This window comes from Cyanistes caeruleus, chromosome 7 (assembly GCF_971803275.1).
Source record: "Cyanistes caeruleus chromosome 7, bCyaCae1.hap1.1, whole genome shotgun sequence".
Classification (NCBI taxonomy): Eukaryota; Metazoa; Chordata; class Aves; order Passeriformes; family Paridae; genus Cyanistes; species Cyanistes caeruleus.
Window position 1 is genome coordinate 20,211,357 of NC_141707.1, and position 25,653 is coordinate 20,237,009.

General features: G+C 38.1%; 1 protein-coding gene across 5 annotated transcripts in view; it reads left to right on the plus strand.

The window, feature by feature from the left end:
• The window catches only part of CHN1 (chimerin 1), a 94,674-nt gene that overhangs the window by 35,945 nt on the left and 33,076 nt on the right, over positions 1–25,653 (plus strand). For all 5 annotated transcript variants that reach the window (XM_086897756.1, XM_086897755.1, XM_086897757.1 and 2 more), the window contains one exon: positions 10,278–10,566. In XM_086897756.1, coding sequence (XP_086753882.1) covers positions 10,278–10,566 — 289 coding nt within the window. The remainder of the gene's footprint in view (positions 1–10,277; positions 10,567–25,653) is intronic.

Here is a 25,653-nt window from a genome sequence, read left to right on the forward strand (position 1 = left end):
AGATGTCTTCTTCCTGTGTTTGTGTCAGCGTGCCTGGGAATCCTGAAAAACCCAGTGCATCCAGTCGTGAAGAGCAGTTTAGTGAAACAGGATCATATCCCTTCCTGTGGCAAGGTATGACGTCTCTGTAATGAAATGTTTCCAGTCTTCTTTTCTGAAATGGAGAAGAACAAGCTTTTTGTGATTTGTCCTGAGTACCCAAGCCAGACAATTCGTCAAATCATTATGGAGCACTTTCAGTGTTACCTTTGATTCCACCAGCTATTGTAGCTGATGTCCAAAATCTCAGTGCCCGTACCAGGCAGGACTGCACATCCTGTTCAAGATGAACTGCGCCACGTGTTTTAGTTCTTTATTCTCTAAACCCTTCTAAATGAGTTTCTGACCACTGTGAAGCATTAGGCTGTGGTGCTTTTATGGAACTAGCTTTAGTAGATCTAAAGGTCTTGTTCCTGAGCTGCTATAGCTACAGACATAGCCTAGCACCACTTAAATGACCAAATATAGGACAGGAAAAATAATACTTTTTGCAAGCTTAAGCAAGGCGGTCAGCTGTTTGTAGTGAAATACTGTGGAATAGTTAATTGAGTTCAAAGTGAAGAGTTTTAATATTTTTACTTTGTAAGGTAGAGAAAGTAACTCTTACTCAAAAAAACTTTTCAGTTTTTAAACTTGCTGTTGAGTTACTGTAAAATCTGCTTTCCACTTATATAACAAGCTGCATTTTGATCATCTTATGATGAGCTATTTTTGTCTACTTTCATCCATTATTGTGCAATTAATTTGCATCATGATTTTTTCAAAGGCAGGCTACCTTTTAAATCTAAATTTGAAACAAAAGATGGTGGATTTTTTTCAGAAAATAATTTTTTCAGAATTTGTAAGAGAGGTAGAAGTATGTTCTTAAAGAAAAGGAAAATGATAATTTAAATGTTGTTTTAGGTATAGAAGTTTGACTAAATATTCAGAGCTGTCCTTCAAATAAAACTGATGTTCAGAGCCTAAGAAGGCCTGTAAAATTGTGTCAGCTCAGATACCATATAAAGGAGAATGAAGCATAAACACAACTGAGAGCAGCAAATCAGTTACTTATATTTAATGCCTGTTACTTATATTTAATTACCTATATTTAATGCATCATGGATGCATTCACCAATCTTTACTAATTAATCAATCAGAGAATGCCACTGAAAATGTTTTGTACTCTTGAGCTTAAAAAAATTACTAACATGAGCAAACTATCATAGATATGTGTCTGTGTCCATACATGTCAGCAAGTCTCAGAATAAAAATATATATAATCCATTGTAATGTTAATTCAGTGTTCCAAACAGATTAAAAGAATGAAAATTCCCAATTCACTTCTGGAGCTATTAGATCTGCTTTTAAATTTGGCAAAAGATTAGTACATTGCTTAATATTAAGACCTGTAGCAAGTGACAGGAGCAATAGACATGGTTTGCAATGTAGCCTTTTGTGGTGTAGAGCTTGTTTAATAATTAGGATAAGGATAAAGAGGAAATGGGTAGAGAGTGTACTAGTGGTAGGCGTTGAAGTGTGATGGTACTGCATGTTCTTTTGAGCAGATAGCTGCTGTAGCACATTTAATTGGTTACCATGGTTTCCCTTCCTGCAAATTCTATTGTTGTGATACTGAGAATGAATTGAAATAAGGTTCTGCAGCATGATTTAAAAAAAAAAAGAAAAGATAATAATGTGAGCCATGATTATGAGTCATGTTTTCTTTATGTTTGGGGGTTTGGGCACACTGAAGAGTGTGTGGCACCAGGAAAGAATTCTTCAGGTGAATGTCAAAAATTAGTAATCTTTATTTTAGTCAACCAATTGCATGTATTGTGCAAATCACTACATTCTCAATCACTAAATTATGAAATTTTGTTGAGAAACTAGCCACTGGCATTTTAAAAGGAGACCTAATTGGTAGGCTATTAGAGCATAAAGCTGGAAATGAACCTGTTAAATTTCAGAGGATGACTGCTTTGGTAGCTGGATGCTGTTTATTTTCAGTGAGATCTATTGGGACACATGTGTAGTGCTGTTCCAGAACACGTGTGGATTGCTGTGGGATTACTCACACATGTAGAATTCAACATCTGCAAAAGCCTTCTTGAATTCAGAGATTAAAACTGTTGATCTGCATTTTGCTGAAAAGCCTCCTTGTACATACTGGGACACAGGAGAGCAATTGAGGCAAGAAGAATTGTTTGAAACTACTCTCTACACAATAATAGGTGAATTATGTTTTTCAAATTACAAATGTATCAAAATCTGATCATAGTTTATCCTGCATTTACAGCTGATCTATAAGTAGTCAGAAGGAGCCCAGCAAAACAGTAGCTAACTGCATCTCTTCACTTTAAACCATGGCAACAGTAGTCTGACATCATGCTAGTTGGAAGGAAAAAAACTTAAAGACCATTTTAAAGACTAGACTTTGCATATCTTTCTGTGTATTTCTTTTTACCTTATTTGCAAATGAAGCAATTGGCAGTAGCAAGGGTTGATATCAGTTTCTAGAATCATTTCTAAAATATTCATACAATATTCTTTAGTTGCTAACTGAAAAAAAAAAACCCAAAAAACTAGGAGAAAAGGTGGTGATAAATTCTGGAGCTTGCTTTTCTCCTTCAAGTAAAACACTTGGCCCTCTATTTAAATGATCCTCCACGTAAAAAGTTTCTTTCCCTACATAAAATTTCACACTAAATAATTTACTCTGTTAGTTTGTCAATAACATGAAAGGTTCAGCTATCAGTAAACAGCTGAGGTGTCTGCTGGTCATCTGCCTTATGTAAGTGCACCTGGGCACTACTGAAATGGCTTCACTTAAGTATTTAGAATAATAATAAATAGCTACTAACCTTAATGAGTAATTAACTGGCTACCTAGGTCCTCCCACAGACTAGAATGCTTTTTTCCTTATGGTTCATGTCTTCTTGCTGTGTTCCTGTTCTCCTTCCCTCCTCTTCCCATCTGTTGTTGTTGTCAGCTCTGTTTTCTTTTGGCTAGAGTGTCTAATTTATCTTTGGCAATTCAGTTTACTGCAGTCTTTCTCCTGCTCGTGTTAAGTTCAGCACATCTCAGAGGAATACTCTCTGCTTCAGTGTGTTGTGAACTTTTTTGGGAGAACTTGTCCAAGAGCTGCCTGTGCTCGGTGTACACAGCTCATGTTCATTTGATGCCGAGTTCCTCACCCTGGCTGTAGCTCCTGCTGTGATCTGGTGAGCAGCAGAGGCACTGGGCTTGAGGTGAGGCACCGTGCTGGAGATCAGAAGGTCTGGGCTCACTTTTGGCTTCATATATGACTTGGCTTTTAGGCCATGAAGTTCTGCAGGCCTCATTTCTCCATTAGAGAAGATGTTTTCTCTTCTCTATTGTCTCACATGCTTGTTCAGTACAAAAGTCTAGGATATCTTAAAAATGGCCTAGGCAGACTGAAGGTTGTACTTCATCTCTCAGACTATCCCCAGCCTCAGCTCCTGAGCAGGAATCTTTGTTGGACTTTGCTGTCTTTATGCTACATAATGTCTGCCTGGTTTAAAGCTTCTAGGCACTCTTGGAGTTGAAATAATTGTTGGAAAAATCAAATTGCAATGCAATCTGTTGGTAATTAAATTGCATGTGCAAGTACATTGTGCTCACCTCTCCTGTCCAAACGTACATGTATTTTCTGTCTTCTGCAAGTTCTACTGGAGTGCCTCTTTTTCTCTACTGCTTTTCAAAAATGCTAGGTAGAAATCTATCTTCAAGTTAGTCCTTTTGCTTGGCCTCTTCTTTTGTTTTTGGAATACATATTTATAAATTTTCGTATTTGGAGAAATGCCTTTATTCCTGTACTTCATCAGCTGGAGGTACTGCAGGTGCTTTATAGACATGTTTTCAAGATAATACACAATAGCCTTACATTGTTGTTTAATGTCATAATTGCTTTCATCAAAACATTTATTAATTATTCAAACACCAAAACAACTGACAGCAATAAATGGTTATTTGGCCCAGTTTTCCTTTTCCTCCTCCCTCTTTTATACTTGGTGAAGCTCAGCTGAGCTGAGTGTGGTTCCTCCTGTTTTCTTAGGTGCTAGAAAGAGAATCAAGCTAATTTTTTTTTCTTTTATATCTTGAGATGAATAAATGAACTCTTAACAGTTTCAGTAATAAATTGACATCTGTCCCATTTATTGCTGCACTTGCATGAAAGAAGAAATTGTATTCTAGAAAAACAGAATTTGCAAACAAAAAAAAACCTATTAATTTTCACTGATGAACTGTTAGTAGCCTCAAGAATTCCAACAATTCACATTATATATGCATGAACAATTTCATTTTATGTTACTAAGCTTGTTTATTGTTAGGGAATGCAGCTTTGAGGAAAAACCATTTAGAGAGCAGGATGAATATATTGGTGAATCTCACTGCATAGAAGTGATGAGTGAGTACTAGAAGATTAGAGGTATAATACACTGAGAAAACAAGTTAAGTGAATAGCAAATTCTGTAATACCTTTAAGTAAGTTAAGTAAACCTGTGTTGCAAGATTTGAATTAGCAGTGGCTTAAGGCAAATCAGATTTGACAAAATCTCTCTGGAACAGGAAATCTTACTGTAGTTTTGTTGGTTTTTTTTTTTAATCTAAGTGAATTTGGGTTTTCTTGAGACCATGAACAACAACCTGCTGTGTACCTTAGGAAAAAACCTGAACAACAGTGTTGCTCCACTCTGTTCTCCAAAAACCCTTTCTGGACTTGGAAAGCTATTTTACAGTAAGAACATCTTTTTGGGTTTTCACTTGATGTCATATATGACCTAGAATGAAAACGTTTTACACAGGGGAAAAATTTGCAAATTTTGAAGTTTGCTGAGCACACAGTGGTAGGGTTGATTGAAACACAGTTCTATTTTAAAGTAGTATGAAAGCTCTCTGTAGCATGAAGTCACATGGTAAAATTAACTCTGGAAGAACCTTCTCTTAAAAAATTTTGGTAAATATTATTTATGTATTAGGAAACTGTGAAAGTTAGTAACATTCCTGCTAGTAACATTTCCAGATGATCTTTATCCAGCCAAGATGGCATGGGTCTCCAAATATTGCTCTCATGTAAAGAGAAGATACCATTTTGATACGTTTTAATATGTTTTACTATGTAAATAGTTTACATATTTTTATGTTCCCATGTGCATGTAGAATTCCAATGTGTCTTAACCACTAACCACAGTGAGTCTATTTCCAGGAAGTATGGAACTTTTATCATGTAGAGAAGGCAGGAAAACATTGCCCAAAACATAGGTATTGATTCTGATTCAATCATCAAATCAATCCCAGCAATTTATATAATGTTAAATGGAATAAGGCATGCAAACACAGTACTAAGAGGTAATGCATATGTTCAAGCCAAACAGATTATTTACAGCTGCTTACCCCTGATCAAGTAACATTTACCTTAAGTATTGAGTGGTCTTACTGCATATTAATAGCATACATAGTACTTGATCAGCTGACATTTCTTCAAAATTCTAAGATGGTGAAAATCAGCTGTCAATGGTAAAATAATACATTAAAGCAATGAAATTCTTCTCTAATTTTGTTAGATTTATTTATGAAATGCTCTATTACAGGCACCAAGGGCTGATAACACTTTTTCTTCATTGTTTTCAGCATCTGTTGCCTACTGCTGATGCCCTAGAGCAGTTGGTTTGTCCCTGACAGTGCTTAGGATCCACAGGGAAGTGCCAGTGCTCTGATCCTCACTGCCTGCTCTTGGCACTTTATTTATGCAGTACAGTTTTCCGTCTTGGACAAGGGAGTTTGGGCAGTAATGTCTTCAGCCTCAGTTGAGAGAGACTACTGGGAAGATGTTATCAGTGATACTGTACAAGCTCTGAACTTTATTGTTTGATCCAGGTTAGACAGAGGGAGTCAAATGCTGTGTCTGCATTGTCAGGGGATAGACAGGCTACAGTACCAGGTCTAAGATCTGTTTTCTCTTTTGAAGGATGCCTTACCTTTCCCATGCTGAACTAAAGTATTGTGCATTCAGCATAGGTGTTACCAGGCTTTAGGAAAAACTTTACACTAAATTAATGTTCATCAAGCAACAGTCAGCTAGCCAGTACTGCCCTTCCAAATAGCTCTGTAAAACTATCCATGGTGACAGTACTCTGACACCCTTCCCAACCGTATCAGCAAGGATTTTCTGTCTCCATTTGTATCAACCCCTAATGTATTTGATTTCATTTATACATATTGTGTTCTTGTAAAATACTGCTCAGGTTTTGAAAAGGATGTTATCTGTCAAGCAGGTATTCTGGGAAGTTGGCAAGTTCTGCAGTTCCCTGGCCATCAGCAGAAATGTTGTTGCCAATGAATATTAAAAAAAAAAAAAAATTGCTGTTCTCAGGAGCTGGAGACCTTCAGGGATAATTGTGTAGAGGAGTTTTTGGCTGTATGCAAAGCTTGTCTTGCTTTGACAGGGAAATGGGCCAAAAGAGGATGTGTGGAATAATTTGTTTTCACTCCTAAGAACACAGCATGATTAAGAGACATTTGTGATTCTAAGAGTCCTTATATTCCTGTGGCTTTTCATGTGGTGTCAAGACTCTAGTCATAAGTGTTGGTTGAGAGTTTTCAGAAGATAGAGCTGAAATTCTGGCACCTAATCTTAAGAAAGACTTCTGCCCTCTGGCTGCAAAGCATATTAAGACTCTTTCTCCAAGGGAAGATTAAGTCCAAGTAACGTTTAGGCTCAGCCTTCACTTTTCCCAGTTCAGTGTATGAAGTTGCTTGAAACTAAGGACACAAGTAGTCCTGAGGAGTATTAATGTCATGCAGCTATGCATTCTAAACAATGCCTGTGTCTAGAAATTATTCTCATCATAAAATAGCCTGAGAAAGTGGTGAATAGCTACTGTACAATTCTGTGTGTGGACTATAAAATTCATCTTCTCAGATGGTAAGAGTGTGTCTGTGCTCTCAATTCTTCACTTCCTCCTTTTGTTTCTTTACTGAATGCTGCATACAGGTAGGTGGCTGATTCTGAGGCCTGTCTCTCATGGTATGATACCTAATTCAACCCCTGGTCCTTTATTATGCTTTATTACAGCCACATTTTCTCTACCATTTAATGCATTTTCCTACGGTATCTGCTCTGCCCCACTGGCAACCAAAGGAACTAGACAGTGATTGCTTTTTAGACAACTTGGAATAAAAAAAGTATTTTATCTGTAGTCCCTGCTGCTTGCAAACAAATGCACAGTGGACACAATGAGATTGTTTGACATGTCAGAGGTCTAATTCTTTTTCTTGGAAAAACATCTAATGTTGCCCTGTATAAACCAAAAGAGAACATACTTTATCTGTGTCCCACTTTCTACTTATTAAACAAAAAACAGCTGGTACTAGTACTTGCCCTTAGGAGGAGAGCATCAGGAAGTTGAAATATCAAATCTTGGCTCTACTTAGTTGCCACGGTGATGTATAATTAACTAGGCTGCAGGAATGTTACAGAAAGTAAACATAAGGAAATAGTCTTGCTAATGGAAAAATTTAAACCATGGGTTTAAGTTAGACCAAAGACTGAAGATTAAATCTTTATTAATAGCTTTCAATTAAACATGTGTGTTTGTTTTTCATATTCTAATTTGATAAAAATAGTGTCATTGTGTGGTCAGGAAAAAATTTAAATTAGTTTGAAAGAAATAAAACAGGATTCTGAGACACATTATTGACAGTAGTCTTTGTAAAAGACTGGTGTTTCATTGATTTGTGGGGTTTATCTCCTTGTTACTAGTAGGATTCTATTTGAAAATCAGTACCTTTCTCCACAACATAGCCAATTAGAAAGGAATAGAGAAAAAATTTGATTTGAAGTAAATGGGAAATTAAATAAAGCCAAACCATTCATCTCTTGGAAACTCTCTTCCTTATAGTATCTCTCAACAACACACTTCATGTGCAGCAGTCTGAACAGATCTGCAGCATAGGGGCTGCTCAGTAAAACATTCCTGGGATAGGAGGGCACACCCTCTGACCCTGAAGGAAAGACAACTATCTTTTAAAAAGTTCAGTTTGTTTTCTACATTTGGTCATCTTGTTCTTCAGAACAAGACTTCAGAACGTAACAAGACTGGTTTTAGACTTTGAGAGATGTTGCTAAAATCAAGACGCTATGTGTACTTAGTAATAGACCTTATGATGTTTTTCTGTGCCTTATCCTCTCTTGATAAAATTGGTGTAATACTTTTTCTTCTAGAAAACTGAGAGCAATAAGTGATCTCCAGCTTACTTAAACTCTGCTTTAAGTAGTCAGAGCTGATTTTACTGATTAGAACAGCAGTTCACCTGCATCTCTTAATAAAAGTAATTCTAATGTATATATTATCATTTAAGGCCCATTATTCTTCACCTTCAAACTTATTTGGTTGTCCTAATGAAGTGAGAGCCATCAAGGTGCTTGTACATGCTCAATGTGCATTATTCCCACTGTCTTGAGCCGATGACCATGAAGGTTGCTCACTTTGGCACTGCAAAGTGCTGAGCACTCTTGGCTCAGGTGGACTTCTCTGACAGTCAAGGGTGTATAAAGAGGACATCTTGTGGTCAAAGCTTGTTTGCCATACACTGTGCTGAGTATAAAGGTGCCCTGAAAAGTAAGTCTGAATACATTTACCCCTTCTGCTATAACTTAGGACATTATCTTTCTGCTTTCTGAATGACTTGTATTGACTCAGAATTGCATCTTGTGATGAAATTGGCACTGGGTAAAAACTTATTTCTTTCTGTCATCTTGTAATTTCTCGCGTTTGATTCAATGAACTTTTAGTTTGTGTGGAATAAAAATATTCATGGAAGTACCAATTAATCTACAGGAAAATGCCCACGTAGTTCCTACACGTTGTGGCCTCTTTCCTTACTGAGCAGGATGCAGATTCCATTTACATTTGAGTGTTATGTAGAAATAGCAGCTTCTGCAGTTGCAGTCACTGTCAGACTATTGATAGGGTGATGGGAAGGTTTGGCATTTTGATGTAGAACAGAGAAAAAAATACAGATTCCAGAACCTTGTAATTTTTGTCCATATTTGCAGGAAGAATGCAATATTTCACCTGAGGCAAGCTCTAAAATTATGCTTTCCCCTGTTTGGCAAGGCCCCACTGAGAAGAGGAGCCACTTCAGCAAAATATTATTTACTGCGTTCCTTAACATCTCCAATGAAGCATTTGATTGTAAAGTGAAACCAATCCATCCTTTCAAATTTAGTTCTTAATACTTATTTGGCACATCTGACCTCCTAAGGGGGCCCAGTACCCTCGCTGCTGTCTGACCAAGGAATAGCACTGGAATGAGCTGTGAAAGCAGCTTCTTGCCTCCATCTTCTCCACAGGAAATGTTGCCAAGTGCAAACACTGGTGTGTTTTCATGTTTAGACTGCTTTGAGGCAGAAAATGGTTACAGATTCTAAGTGCAGTTTTTAAAAATATGCTACTGTTCAGGTAAATTCAGCATTCTTATGGTTGCTAAGAGCCTGTATCAAAATGCTGTTCCATCGTGATGCAGGATGGCTGCTGTTGGATAGCTTTCGTGTTATATATCCTGTATATTACAAAGATTTGCTTGAAGCTTAAGACTTAACAAGCATAACACAGAAGGACTTTTGTACAAAGCTTGAAGAGTTAGTCCTGGGCCTTTGGCCAGGAATAAAGAATGCTTGCCCTTGTGCCATTTTGTCCTGTGCTGCTCCAGTTCTGGCAGCAGTTCTGCTTCAGTGTAATTGTTGGCACTGGAGCTCAGCTGAACCTTGAATGGCCCCTTCCTGCAAGCGAGCAGGGGAGCAGAGGTCCAAGACAGCATCAGAACTCCGTATTGATCAGCTGTAACAGAGAACTCTATTATGAGACCTCTTCATATCAGAGCCAAGCAAATTGACTACAGTGATAAAGTAGTGAAGCACTAAAAAAAGCCGTAAAGAGTGTGAAGTAATTTTTCAGTTTTTCCATAGATAATGGAAAGGCTAAAAGAATACAAGAACAAACAGCTCCTTCTGGGACAGTAACTGTTTTGGCTGTCTATCTGCAGTTGTTGTTGATCTCTCCTTCCTATCTGTGCTAAGTAGTAGTTCTCCAGCTCAGTTGGACCAGACACAGAGCATAGTCACAGCTTTAAGTGATAAAGTGTTTTTAATTGTTTGCAAAGGCTTGCTTACTCTTATTTATTCTGCTTACTGTTCTTTAAAAAAAAACAACTTTCCCATTTCATTGAGGCAGATTTGGAAGTCAAACCAGAAACTTCAGACTCTACTACGATGGAAAACACTTTGTTGGGGAGAAACGTTTTGAGTCCATCCATGACCTGGTGACAGATGGATTGATTACTCTTTATATTGAAACGAAGGCAGCTGAATACATTTCCAAGATGACAATTAATCCAATTTATGAACACGTAGGATATACAACCTTAAACAGAGAGCCAGCACACAAAAAGCATATGCCAACCCTGAGAGATGAACATGATGGCAAAGAGTCTACAGGAGAGGATGAGGTAGCAGAAAAGAGGGTAAGCAATTGTTAACCCATGCTTTTTTTTTCTGTTAGACTTCTTATTTTGTATTTTTAACTTTTCCCCTCTACTATAAGTACTAAAGGTCTCTGCATCTACTTAGTCTACATAGTTATTTCCAGTGTTACATTAGCAGTAATATTTAAACTGGTTGTAGAGTTTTGTAATGTTAATTTTTGCACATTGCAAATGTTCATGATTTGGAGGTTAGTTATTTGTCATTGTGATTCTTCAGGTGTTTTTATAGTTATGGATGTTACCATTAAGCCACTTCTTTATTTCAAATGGGCAAAGAATATTTAATCTTAAAATTTTTTACAGTATATAAGACAATTGCATTTTATTTCTTAATATATTCAGCTTTCCCCAAACAAATGCATTCCATAATCTATTCAGCAGTCTGCATATAATGACAGTAAAGTTGTCCACATTATAAATAAGACTGTTCATTAAGTTGATAAAATGTTAAAACATTTCACTTGGCTAAGTTCAGCCTGTCAGAAGCTGACAGAGCTATTTTTGGCTTCAGCCAGACTTTACAAAGAGGGATTGCTTTCTTCAGAGAGTTGCAGTATCAGCTGAGAAGTAATTGCATCCTGGATTATAAAAGAAAAACGAAGAAGAGAGAAATCTGAGAACCAGTGAACATAAAAATATTAAAGGAGATTGGGAATGTACTGGGCAGACAAAGCAGCTGCCTGAAATTTTATTTGTGTTTCAGAGACCGAACATAAAAGGAAACCATAATGTAAATTCTGTTGTGTTAAATGAAATATTTTGTTTATTGAAAATCTGACAAATGAAAGTATTTTTAAAGCTATTTTTACATGCCTGTAGGTGTTAATGCATGTATAATAATCTGATATGTTTCCCTGTTTCACAAACTTCAGAATGATATACATTAGGACTATCTAATACGCTTATAGTGTGTGGAAGAAATGCTGACCTTAGCTGGGATCTTTGGTCTCTCAAATCAAATCAAATATGTGATTTTAGTTTTTGTGGATGTGGAGGAAAGGTCTGACTGACAGTTTCCCACATATATGACTTTTACAGTGAAACTAACCTTAATACAGAGTCCACAGAGAGAGAGGCTCGTAGCTTTGGTCCTTCAAATCCTCCTTCAGCAGAATCTGTCATTCTGCACTGAATTTGCTGAGAGATGAAGCACACAACTTAGCTTAAAGTATGAATCTTCCCTGTTATCAGATCATTTTGACAAAAGAAATACTGCTGGGATATTGAAGCTAGCTGACCACATTTAATATCCAATTTCTTGCCTGTTAGGTACCAGTAGTAGAGGGGTGAGTTATCACTTACAGTTCCTGACAGCCACTGCTTCCAGCGTGCTGTTTCAAAAGGATTTTTTTTGCATATTATCATAGACAGTTTATTATAATGCAAAGCCTGGGTAAAAATCTTCTCTAAGTCTTCTGGAAGTCACCACTTTGGGTTTCTTTGGTAAAAGTAGCTCTTAGAATTTAGAAACTTTCAAGTGACAGCAGAACTCTGTTCTGTTACACTTCTTAGATTGATGAAAGTGTTCATAGTAAAGGGATTTCAGTGATTACTATTGAAGAATGCTGTTTTTTTTCCATGGATTACATTGTGTTATGTCACTCAACAACAAGGTATACATACTGTTTTGAAACATTTTTCATTAAATAGCAGAAGGACTATTGACTATTTCTCAAAGATTGAAATTTTATGTGAAAAACCTTTAGACATGTTAGACACATAATCTCAGCTTCCCACTCTCTTCACCTGGAATTTACAAGTGACTAAAGGGGCTTGGACTAAAGCCACAAAACAGTTCAACAGTAGTGGTGTTTTCAGTCCTGAAGCCCAAGTTTTAATACTCTTCTTTATTTTGTCTTGGAACTTTATTGATGTGAACACACTGAGGCACACAGACATCACAGGATAATTAAACGTGGAGATTTCAATTTACTTTTAGAGTAATTTTCCGGTTGGGATTTCTATCTGTGGCTGCATAGGGACAGTACAGTGTGGTGTTTCTCACCATGGAGTGGTGACATCTTGCCTGTCTTTGCACCTCTCAGGGTTTTGGTGGGAAGATGGCACAGATTTTCCTGCATGTCACTTCACCCAGCAAATCTCCAAGGAGAGTAAGGCATTCAGCCCCACGACCAACACCTGATCCCACTAGCAACCTCAGCATTCGGAATAAGCAGCTATTTATAAATAGGTCAACTAGTTTTTCTTTCTTTTTGGTGCCAGGGGTGGCAGGTTGATTCCTATTGTCCAATACAAAGAGAAGGTCATTGAATTTGCAACGAACCAAAAAAAATTGGTCAGAGTTCAACATGAAAAAAATATTGTTTTATGAGCCAAGCAACAAGATCTGTGTGTCCATTAGCCCCACGGTTAGGATGAAAATTTCCTCAGTGTGTCCAACATTTGGCAATTAGTGCATCTTTTATCAGTTTTGTAATGTAGTCACATAGCTTCTCCCTGCACTGTATGCTTCTTGCTCTGTAAAGAGAGAAAAATAAGTCTGGTTCTATAACGTACGTGATCATCCTGAGCCAAAATGTTCATAGATTTGCAGACTCTGAGGCTGTTCAGATATGAATCTAAATTTTGTGCCTGTGACTGTTGCCCAATCATGTGTGGGTGGTGTATGGAATATAAGTCCTTCAGAGGAAGGGAAGAAGAGACACAAAAACACGGTCAGAGCCTGTGGAACAGCTGGTGGGAATGGAGTCTCACTTTCTGCCATGGAAACTGGGCAGCTAAGGAACACACCCCAAGCCTGAGCATGAAATATTAAAGGGCACTCACCCAGTCTTCAGTTTGGTATGGAGTATAGCAGGAAATGCTGCATTTTGTGTTAGATGCCTCCCAGCAGGCACTTGTAATAGTTTATTAGTTTCCTGCTCCTTTCTGTAATTAATGTATGGTAGAAAAATTCGGTATGTGTTGGGTGACACTTTTCATTTGCAATATATTAAAAATGAGCCCTAGTAAAGGGGAAAGATTTAAAGACCATAAGAGATGAAAAGTCGAAACTTATGCAGTTGTTAGATAAGGATTGTAAGACACAGATTGCAATACTCCTGAGTCGTGCAAGAGACCATATTGTGGAATGATTTAAGATGGAATTTTTAATGGGAAAAGCATGAGAATATAATCCACTGCACAGCATGTGCTTCACTGATTATGAGAAGGAATGTCATGTAAAAGTATATGTTAAAAGTTAAAATTTCTGGTTAATGATTTAATGCTTTTCATAACCTATGAAGGAATTACAAAATTGTCAAGAGTTAACTGGAGGAGGAGAGATTGAAAACAGGAGAGTGCTTGTCCTATTCGAATGTCCCACGTAGACATTTTAGCTGATGTGTAAAAAGGTGATGCTGGTTCCCAAAACAGTCTGTAAATTGTTCACAACTCAATTGTGGAGCCATCGTGGTCTGCGTGTTAAGAGAGGGCTAAGAATGATTAAAAAGAGGGTTTCCCATGGGGATTCAATCTGTATGACCTAGTGTGGAAGTGGAAATAATGCCCAGTATCATAAGATTTAGTATTCCTCCTGTGCTTTGAATACTGATGGGTCTCTGAACATTCTCTACTCTCAAAGGCAGTTATGGCCTTAGAGCAGATGACTTGATTCAGTTAAACACCTCATAAAAATGGCAGCTCTTAGAAATTAGTAAATATCTAAAACACATATCAAAGTCCTTCTTTAAAGCCCTGCAAAACAATTTTTTCATTTTGACATGTTTTGGATTTCTTTATAATATGTATAATGCGTAAGAAGTTGTATGAGTGACTGATTTAAGATTTAATATTTGTTATGAAAAAAATTAAATCATTGGTTGTGAGTTATCCTGTCTTTCAAAATGAAATGCTTGGGGTAAATGTTAGGATAGCAACTGAATCATATCTATTCATGTTTACTTTGGTGATGTGCTGTTTCTTCAAGAACTTTAGTGGCTGCAAATCAATTAAAGACCCCTTCTAAACTGTGCTACATTCCATTCAATTCCTATAGATGGAAAGACATGAGAGAAGACTTGTGGCAGCAGTCACCCAACAAAAGCAATTTTCTTTTTCTGTTTTCGATTACCTTAGTTGGTGATACCATTTTTTCCTCTATAGTGAAGAAGGCTGATTTTCTGCAAATCTGTGCAAGGAGATCTGAAAATGTAAATCTGTATGATTTTAGTAGGAAACATGCTTTTACACCTGTCTCCAAAGACAAAGTTAAGCATGATCTGTGTACATTTTTAATGATTTCACAACAGACTCCACATACAAAATCCAGGGTGATATTTTCAGGTGTTTGCAGAGGGACCAGTCTTAACTTCCAACTTTAAACTGACACTTATATTTTATTTAATGACACTACTACTTTTCTACTTTTGCTCTCAGTCAAATCTGTAAGTAAGATCTGCTTAAACCTTTCCTTCACCACAGCTTATTTTATCTTCAGTGGCAGCACATGAGAAGCTGTAGCCAAGGAAGTTGCAGTAGCTGTCATGGAAATAAAGGCACCTTTATCGAGGTCTGTGATAGAGGAAGACAGCTCTTACTGACGCTGCTTGGTGCCCATTAATGCCAATTCTGGAACTGATAGGGGCTAAAAAAATGATCTGGCCTTAATCAGGAGCAAAGTGTGCTTCGAGAGCTGAAGCAATCTTCATCCTGGAGGTTGTTTGAAATATTTCCATTTACTTGACTTAACTTAAAAGATGGGTGTATAATGTATACAACATCTAAACAAGCCATAGCTGTAACAAAGTAATGATAAAGCAATAAAGTTGTTAGAAGTGCAACTAATGAATGTTTACCTTAAAGTACATTTAAAGATGCAGGATACTGAGCACTGAAGAATCCCATGGGTTAACTTGAGGAGATTGTCAACTCTTTTCTCACAAATGTTCCTTTCCAGTCCCTGCGCGGGTGTCCATGACAATCACTCTGTAACTTTAATGTAATTTATAAATAAAACATAACTCTGTGGAAGGCAGAAACTTCTATTTATTTCTTCTGGGTTTAGCCCATCTTTCAGCAGAGACTTCAAAGCACAGACAATTTTGTCAATTCTGAGAAAGTTCTTAGCAGAATGAAAGACAAGCCTACTTTTTAGGTAGCTGCTCCAGCATATCAGCAACATCGTGCTCAGAAGAGATTGCCCCAGCCTCATTCTTCCTCATCTTCCCTTTCTGTGCATTAGCATTTATGTTGGTGGGGAACTAGTGTCATGTATGGTATTCTATATGGCACCTCCAGTCCAAACTAGGACTGCAAATGGTTACAATGCATTTTTACAAATATATATGGTTTTAACTTAACCCTGTGTTTATTAATACCCAGGAAAGGAGAGTTAAGTGCATGTTGCCCAGTGTACAGACATCAGCACAAAGAAAATTATTTCTCCAAATTACAGTCCTTTTTCTACTTATAATCACCAAGAGTAACCCAAACCCTTATTTGTGCTCATCGTGGCAGTAAAATTGATTCACTGAAATCAACTGATTTCAATTTAAGATTCAGAGCTTCCAAATGAAGCATGTACTTTGCTAATTTAAACCCCAGGTCACACACAGAATATCTAGTTTACTCTTATCAGTATCTTATGCTTACAAAAGATAAATTAGGAAGCAAAACTTGTTTTTTTAAGGGTCTCTAACTGGACCTGTAGTGTTAAACTCTGTCCCTTAGTTCTCCTGCTTCTCCCAGTTCAAATTCTTTCTTCTTCTGCTGGTGCCAGCTCTGGTTCGTGCTCAGCCGTGCTCAGTTAATTCCCACAGGTTCCAAATGGTCTCCTGGCTGATTCCAGTGAGCGCTGCAGGACTTGCCTGCCTGTCTGTGTGTGTGTGTCTGCACCTCCAGAGCACATTAATGTAATGCTTACACCAAAATGTGGGGGCTTAACATGAAGTTAAAGCTGTGTGCTTGTGTTGCCGATTGCATGTTGCTGATGCAGTATTACAAGGGTCAGAATAAATAAGGTTTCACAGCCTGCAGGCAGTGAGGAGTGCCTTAGGTCAGCCTGCATTTCAAGCAGACTGCACCTCCCGTTGCTATGCTACTCCTGTAGAGGTGTTCCCTTCCTTCTGAAGGTAAACACAGCATCCTGCTTCAGCCTTTTGTCATGGGTACAAGTCACTTCACTGCTTGCTGAGATGACCTTTCAAGTTACTTTCTGCTTTTTCAGCTAAGTATGGCTTTTTTATGATCTGACATGTGAGATGTGTATACAAAGATATAGTCTTCAGAAAGTTTGGTGTCAAATTATACTGAGACAGGCAGCTGCCATGTGAAATCGAGTGGGGCTAGTCTTTCAGACTCACACATCAGACCCTTAGCAGAAGTGTGGTGAGTAATTACCCTCAGCATATGCCCTGTGCCTGATTGAGCCTTTGTAAGATGAATAGTGTGCAGAACTGTTAAAAAGGCTGTAAAGCAGTACAGTTACTGTGCAGTTAATTCTAAAGTATAATGCTTGTGTTGTTACTGATAAAATGAAACCATTAGCAGTGAATAATAACTTACTTTTTTTCCTGTGTTTCTCAATGTTGAGTCAGTGTGAAGCTTTCACCTCTGTTCTTTTCAGGGTTTCTAATGCTTGGTGGTTTGGATCTGGCTACATTTTTAATGCCCTTCAAAAAGTATTGTACAGCCCTAGCCTCTCTTACATGTACTGGCAGAAATTCCCTTCTTTTGTAAATGGGATAGGCTAGTGCAAAAAGACACAGAGGGAAGGAGGGAGGGAGGACTCTTCCTTTGCTCTTGAAGAGCCAAAGAGGATGGCTTTCTTTGGGCACTTTTCAGGGTGAGAAAGAGTTTTCCCACCCTAGTGGACCTTAGTGGTTGGGACAGAAATACAGAGGTCCAGCTCAGCTCCGGATGAGCAATGGAGAGCTGTTGAGTCTGCTGCTGACCTGCCCTATGGGCCTTATGCCTGAGGTTTCCAGAAAGTCTAGGTACCACCTACAGGTACAGTGGGGAAACCACATAGACACATATAAGTAAATTAAAATCTTCTTTCCCCCTTTTTTTTAAAAAACAAACACCTGTGGCTACTTTGACTTTTTATGCCTTCCCACAACTGAATATGCAGTGGCCACAGAAGGGAAAAGGTGGGTCACTCTCTAGGCAGCCTCTAGGCAGCAGGTGTGTGGTTCTGATTTATTGCCTGTGCAGAGGGCTTTCTGGATGGTGAGGGACTGTGGTGGGTTGCTAGTTGGCTGATCTCTCCTTTGTTGTTCTCATTCCTTAGCTGTGTGAGTTTGGGGTCTTATTTTTTTTAACTCCTCCTCCCATCTGGCATCTCCTAATTATTTTCTATTAGTAATCACTTCTACAGGAAACAGCTTGGACTGTTGAATTAAGAGCCCTATAAAAGGATAATTTAGTTATTTACAAGTTTCTTACCTTACTTAAACTTTATAACGTGACACTGTATAGCTGGTGATAATCACCTTGGGCTGTGATTGTGTCTGATCTCATAAACTGGACAGGTCTGGTCACTCCTAGAACCTGAGAGGCTCAAGGAGAAGCTGGGGCAGTGCAGTTGGTAGCACCTCTGGCTGAGAACTTTTATCTGAAATATCTTGCATTTTATGCCTTCTGCAGCTCTGTGTAGCCAGTTCAAACCTGTGCTAGGAGTCTGAGTACCAGGGATTTTCTCCACGTACCTCTTTCTTTATTCAGATAAACTCCTTTCTCTCCTTACTGTTTATTGTGTGTGTGTCTAGATGAGAGCAGGGAAAGCATTTTACATTGGTCACTGTTTACATGCTTCCAGGTACAAATACATGTCTTTTGGCTTCTGTACAGAGATGGAAAGGATGTGGAGCTGTGGTGGTCTGATGTCACCCCCACCAGAATGTTAGAGAATGCACTGATAGGCAGGCGCATCTGCTCCACTAATAATTGCCCATTCATAAGTGATTAGCAAATGCTTGAGGCCCATGGTGAGTGAAATGCTTTCTTTAGAGGTGGTAGCAGAAAGAGAAGTAGTTAGGTATGCCTAAAACAAGTATTAGGTTTGAAAGAAAAGAACAACATTTTTCCTGTTAATGCCACAGAAGCTGATCTGTTCTGGTCCTTGTTTCTTTCACAGGAAAAAAGATATTTTCAGCTAAAACTTCTCATGCTTAATTTTAGTCTCTAGCTGAATGTTTTCTGACTGAACAAAGTAAGGAGAGCAGTTTTATTACTAAACTCAACAAACTACTTGCTCCTATTATTTCAAACCTGTCACACTTGTCATCAGCAAAGACAGCAACTCTTGACAGTTTTGCAAAGTCTTCCTTTGATCATTAACTTTTAGAACATTAAATTTTTCCATATTTAACCTTTCTTCTGCAAGGCATCAGCAGTTAGAAACAGTGTTGCTTCCGGCATTTAATGTTCCTACAGTCCTAATGTTTCAGTAAGGTAAGAATCACCACACTGAAAATTCTGGTTCTCAGTTGTTGCTGTCGTCTTCATCATGTTAATATTGATATTCCTCAATTCCAACTTCGATACAATTTCCAAAATAAGTAAAAGATGATATGTTTTTAATAGCGAAGTTCACATTATAATGCACTTCAATTATATTGCTGTGTAGTGGAGATTATTATTTCATTTTCTTAGAGCTTAAGCAGTTAGAAATAAGTTGCATTAGGAACCTTAGAGCTAGTATCACAGAGCATAATGTCCTCTATTAAGCCTTAGTCATATGTGTATGTGATTTAATAATTTTTTTCATGTTTTCCAATTTGTGAATTATATTAGTAGCACTTGGAGGCAAGCAGCTTTTACCCTTCCTGAGAGGGAATGAAGGAATTCTGTGAAAATATGAAAAGGCTCTGTTGCAAATTTCCATTTTGCATGTAATGGAAATCTTAAAAAAAATTTACATTTTAAAAGCTCTGTGTTTTATATCATGTGTCAAATAGTTTATTGATAGATTTCTGATGATTTTACATTTCTGGAAAAGTCTTGAAGCCATTTCCCAAAGTTAATATGATAGTGAATTACATTTGCATTCAGACATTTCTGTGAATTGGATGATGATTAGAGTAGCAGTATGTTTAATGCAAGTGCTCAAAAATTGCAGAAACTATCCTGTGTTGTTATGTTTCACAGAGTTTCAAGTGCTCAGGCTCTTAAGTGACAGCTTCTCATTCCCTCCAGCTTCCATCCAAATCCTTGCTAGCACTGGTCACAGCTGGTGCTTGGGAGCTTCCAGTCACCTCTGCCACACTGCAGTTCTCAAGGCAGACTCACTGCTCAGTAAGCTGATCGTGCTGAGAGCTTACTGGACAATTTTTTATGGACCTGATGGGTTAATTCTCTTGGGCTGTTTTTTTATTGAAAATTCACACAACTTCAGTGTTAGAAATCTTACAAGCAGTGTCATTTTAAAGTGCTAGTTGATGGTGGCAGTACAAATGAAAAATTGCCCTGTAAGGTAAGATGAAAAGTATGTTAAGAAAGAAAGAAGAAGTTGTGCTGGTTTAACATCCTGTTCATTTCCACTGAACTTAAGTAATGCAAGTATACCCTAAACTTAGTATTTTAACTTTGATGTGACCTGTACTCAAAATAAAAGCTGTTGGTCAAAGACCACACGCATCTGAAATCCCAGGTGTAGACAGGGACCTGGGACTAGTGTATGTCAACTGAAAATAGACATCAACTAAACATTATGTTGTAAGAAACCACAGGCTTGCTGGGGGGAAAAAATAAAAACCCCTAGAGTCTCTCCTGTGTAACAGAGGTTGTATGATCCGTCCACATGCCAGTGCTTCTCCCTTGAAAAATAAATATTCTTATAGCCAAGATTTATGATGGGGAGTTACATTGCCAGCCCCATTTTGAATCATTCCAAATCATTCCATTTACAAATCGAGTGGTTATTTAAATTTGTTTCAAAGATGCTGTGTTTGACCATTTGAGATGATGATTTCTTGAGTGCCTGTCTCAAGAATTTTTAACAGTCATAGCTTTCTGTAGGGAAATGGGATGTTTACTGCCCTTATAGGAAAAATTTTCCTGACAGAAGCATTTTAAAATGTTAATTAGGAAACTTAGAGGGAATAAATAGGAAAGATGAACCATATGTGTAAAAGGAGAGAAGAGAAAATTCAAACACTGGTCAACAGAAGTGAAATGAGCCTTTTCTGAGAATGTGCAGGGATTAGAAGACTTTATACGTGGAAATAAGCTGATAATTTGTTAATAATTGATAATGTGACTTTGGGAGCAGACTAACGATGCTGCCAATTCCACTCTGGTTTTATTCATTACAGGTTTCAAAGCAGTGTTGATTTAAATAGAGATTTATGCAAGGAAATGGGAGTCCACATGTGACTCATCTGAAGGATGATCAGCCCATCTGATTCTCCAAGTGTGCCTAATTGCACTGTATAAAATGAACAGATCCTGACCCACTGGTGCAGCTATACCCATGGACACACATGGACCTACAAAAAATGGTAATCAGGGTCCCTGAGGAGTGTTGGTGAGCACTGGGGGTTACCCCATGGTTTAATTTTTCTGCAGTGAGGTGGTCCATAAGCAGGTTTTCACCATTATAAATTCTGCAAGCACATTGCATATAGCCATTTGACAACTCTAGTATTTCTTCAGGTTAAACACTGTTTTCACCTTGACTCATCGGTTCAAATCAAATGGTAATTCAGGAAGGATTAGGAGACTTTGCATTCTTACTCTTATTTATGCTAAATAAGTATGATTATGGACTGAAAGTATGATTAAAAAAGAAACTGTGACAGCACATGTACCATAGCAACACAGCTTATTCAGGAAGAAGTGGATGGATTCAATATAGAGGCTGTGCCAAAGGAGCAGGTGTAGTCTGAAATACAAAGAGTGTTTAGAAATTAATGAGCTGCAGTTTTCAATTATAACATACATTGAATTAGTTTAAATTGAATTACCATGTAGAACGAAAAAAGGCTAATATTAGATGCATTAGACTGCCAGTCAAGACTAATGTGAAATTAATATTATACATCAGGTAAGAAAATATTGATGAGACATAAAAAGAAATTTCCATACCATTTCCCCAAGTTATACCAGTAGCCAAAACTACTATTCCAAAAGGAAAAAAAAAATTAAAAACCTAATAAATGTATGAATAGAAAGACCTTGTGGATTACATGATTTTTATTATCCCTAAGTGTATACATTTTCAGATACAAAAAGTTAACAAAGGTTGATTATAGAAACTGCTTTTATCTATAAGATTCTTAAATGGATATTATAAAGAAAATGAAACATTTATTTCCTCATCAAAGGGTATGGTTAAACTTCTCTTTCACTTTTATCTTTCCTTTTATTTGAGGAAATTCTTATTACAGTATGGGTCAGATGAGGAATAAAACCACCAGTCCCTTGTGGTTTTGAACGATTAGTCTTAACAGCCTGTTTTCTCTTACAATACTTTAATTTAGTATATCAGTAATAAAGAGCATTTGCCAAAAGAGGAGCATTCATGCAGCTGCCAATTTGCATTTCATTTTAACTGCTGTCACTCCTATAGAGCACATGGCATTTATAAATTACTTTTAAGGTCTTTTTGGAGTACAGTCTGCCTTGACATGTCATGAGTCAAGAGGCTTTTGCTGGAATGACCCTTCACTGCAATGAACATCACTTGAGCCTCAGTCACAGCAGCTCAGCTCCCAGCGGAGCAGCAGAGAGACATATCCCAGACAAAGAGATGGGAAGAAAAGGCAGTGCTCTCAGCTGAAATAGGAAATGCTGACTCAATGAGAGCAAGATGGAGAAGTTGCTGAGGAGCAGTGTCTGTGTTGCTGTCCAAGGGGAGGGTTGTTCCCTAGGCAGAGCTCCTTGTTCCATCAGCTCCTCTTCCTGAAGGCCTTGTAGCTGCAAGAGAGATCTCTCTAGCTCCAGTTTAGCAATGTGTCATGGTGTAATAATTAACTTTTAAACTATGTGAGTCCTCCCAGTCTCTCTGCTCCTGCCTTGCCCAGGGAGAGGAGCGCCTGACCAAGGCATATGCTTTAACTCACTGTTTAGCATACCACCTCTATGGCCCAGGCTCTTGGCAGGAGGGGAGAAAGATAGGATGGACCAAAACCAAAACTGTGAAGGATGAAGAGTAGATGGGGAGGACAGAAAGCAAAATTGTAAAGGATAGTCTTTGTCTGGAGGATTTACTGGAGACCAATTCCAGTGTTTAATGATGCTTCTCTTCTTTTTCACAAGTTGTCTTGAATGATTTACCTGGGGAACAGTGATGCTGCCAGGCCCCTGAGGCAGGGAGGTGGTGCCTTCTGTCCTCTACCAGTTCTTGGTCTCCTTCTGTACTTTTCCAGGTCTGGTTTGGGTTGGCTCCCTTTTAATGCAGTCTGCTTTCGCGCGGAAGAATAGGACTCTGGTAAGAAGCTACTACAAAGTTGATGCCTCAGCTTAAACTCATAGTCATGGGAACTTCTTTCCTCACCACAGTCAGAGTTAGGAGCTCATTTCTTAGCTTTTTGGGTAGCTTTTATCATGGTGTTTGATTGGCATCTCCTGCCTCAGTGTCACACAGCTTGGTGGCAGCTCTCCTTTTGTAAAGCAGTCACGTCCTGCCTCTCACAAGCAGGCTGGTAGTATCTGCCATTAGGGAAAGTGTTGGAGCAGTGGGTTATTGGCAGCTGAGGCCATGGGGACATCTTGCACTGGTGTCTGTAGGGAAGAGCCCTGTGGCTCCTGCTTGTCCTGAGTTGACTGCACTTCTTCATCCACAGTGCAACTCTGTATGTATATACTCACATAGCACTATTTATGTTGCATAAAGAAGGTTGTAGCTGTAGCTAATATATAATATATATAGCTTATATATATTATAGCTCACCAATAATGGTGAGCACCACTACTGATTGCAACATCACACCTCTACCTGTGCACACCCGTACCATGTGCCCACATACACCCCTGTAGTGGGATTTGTACCTGTGGAGTGTGGAGGTAACCCCTGGAATTACCTGTACATGGCAGGCCAGTTGCTGACCTCTCTGAAAGCACAGTCACTTGATATTAGCAAAGTCCTCCAGAACCAGACCAAAAGCAGAACTTCTTCCTGAAGGTACTGAGAAATTTTTATTTTATTTTTGCCATGTGTAGATCCATAGTTATATACCAAAATATATCCCCCCCCACCCAGGAAAAGAATGGGTTGTATTTGCCACTGGAAAGTGCCTTGCTTTTGTGCCACTATCCAGAGCAGTAAATGTTTATTGGTTTTGCCTTGCCAGTAACTGAAAGAGATGAATAGTCAAATGGGTGGTTTTTGCTGCTGCACAGTTTGGAATTGTCATTCCAAAGGCCCATGTAAGTAACTGCCAGGAGCAAATCTACAGCCTGTCACTAGGAACAAAATAAACCCAGATCCCAATCAGCTGCACTGATCAGTAGGTTTTAGGAGTAAAGCTACAGAAAAGCTTTTCTGTTGGCTTTTCTGAAGATCTTTCTGCATTTTTATGAGTATGCTCTGCATGGTGAACACACCACTGGGAACAGTCTTCCCAAATAATGCCAATACACTTTAATTGTATTGCACAATATAGTACTGAAGGAACTCACTTTTGATGCAGTAATTTCAGGTAGCAATATCAGGCAACATTTTTTCCATAATTTAAACTTTGGATTTGATTATTTAATCAATTAATTAATTATATTTAACAGCCTTACTTTAAGTCAAGCCAACATTTTGGCTGAATTTGTTTGATTAAATTTTCAATTAAACATTTTTTTAAACTTTCTTTTAAAATTCTAGGTATAAAAATGTTCATTACCAGCTATGGAAATCATATACACTTTTAGCAAAAACATAAATAGCCTTTTTTTTTTTCAGATTTTAGATTTTGCTATAAGTAGTTCACTGGAGGGGAAGGTCTGATTTAATTAGAAGTCGGTCCATTTGGAATATATTGTTATAAAAACCAGAACTTTTCTCAGGAGTAAGATTTCATCATTTAACCATGACTTAAACCCAACTCCTTGTGGGTGACTGAAAGTGGGGCTCTGTGTTGCCTGAGGATTCCATTCTGCCGGAGCCCTGTGGGAGCCTGAAGGTGTCCATGTGCCAGGTGAATGTGGCTGTGTTGGAATGGCAGCAAGAGAAGTGGCTGAGACTGTGTGATGGTCCTTCCCACCCAGCGTGGGAAGTCAGATGTCAGGCTGAACTTCTGTTTTAATAGCATTCCTACCCTCTGCTCATACCATGTGGGCAGAGGCTATGCCTGGTATTAGCATTCTGCAAGTGAAGAAAATTCACTGAAAGCAGATTATCACCACTTTTAAATGAAAAGTAAAATTTTGGGTTCCTCTTTCCCCTTAAGAACAATCCTATGAAAGATATGACTGGAAAAGTTATATTTAGCTTGGAACAAACTTTCACTAAGAGCGGCACTGAGGAAATTTGGCTCAGTTTCACAATCCAAGTGATTAGCTTTTGAAAATCATGTACTGAGGCCATAAAATAGGCTCATAAAGTGTTCATACAAGCAAGGATTTTCTGAGCATATGCATTTGGCCAAGTTAGCTATACTGTGAAACAGAATACTGCAAAATGTACAGTGGCTCACTGCATAGTAAACCAGATCTCTTGATACGTGTTTCTTGATACATGTACAATAAGGCATCATATTTGACATTTTTTTAAAATGCATGCAATATAACTGCTGGTTATTATTAAAATACAGGGAAGGGATCATGTTATATATAAATTCTGAAACAATAAAGGCATATTTAGTCATAACAACATGAAAATACCATTTGAGAATGAAAAGCCTGCAGTGTGTTACACATGCATTCTGAAGAAAACATGATAATGTGTTTGAGAGTGGAGCCAGGTGCTCAGAAAACTAAACATTCCATTGTACTGGAAATGGACGTGGGCTTCAGGATCAACTGATCAATTCTAATCTGGTTAGTCTAGGATCTGTGATCTTAACCTGACTTGAATTTTCTGTTTTGGTTTGGGTTTGGTTTTGGATTTTTGCTTCCTGAAGTAATTCCACTTTATTACTCAACAAATGGGAATGCATTGATTTCCCTTTTTAGAAAGATAATTTGTATGAT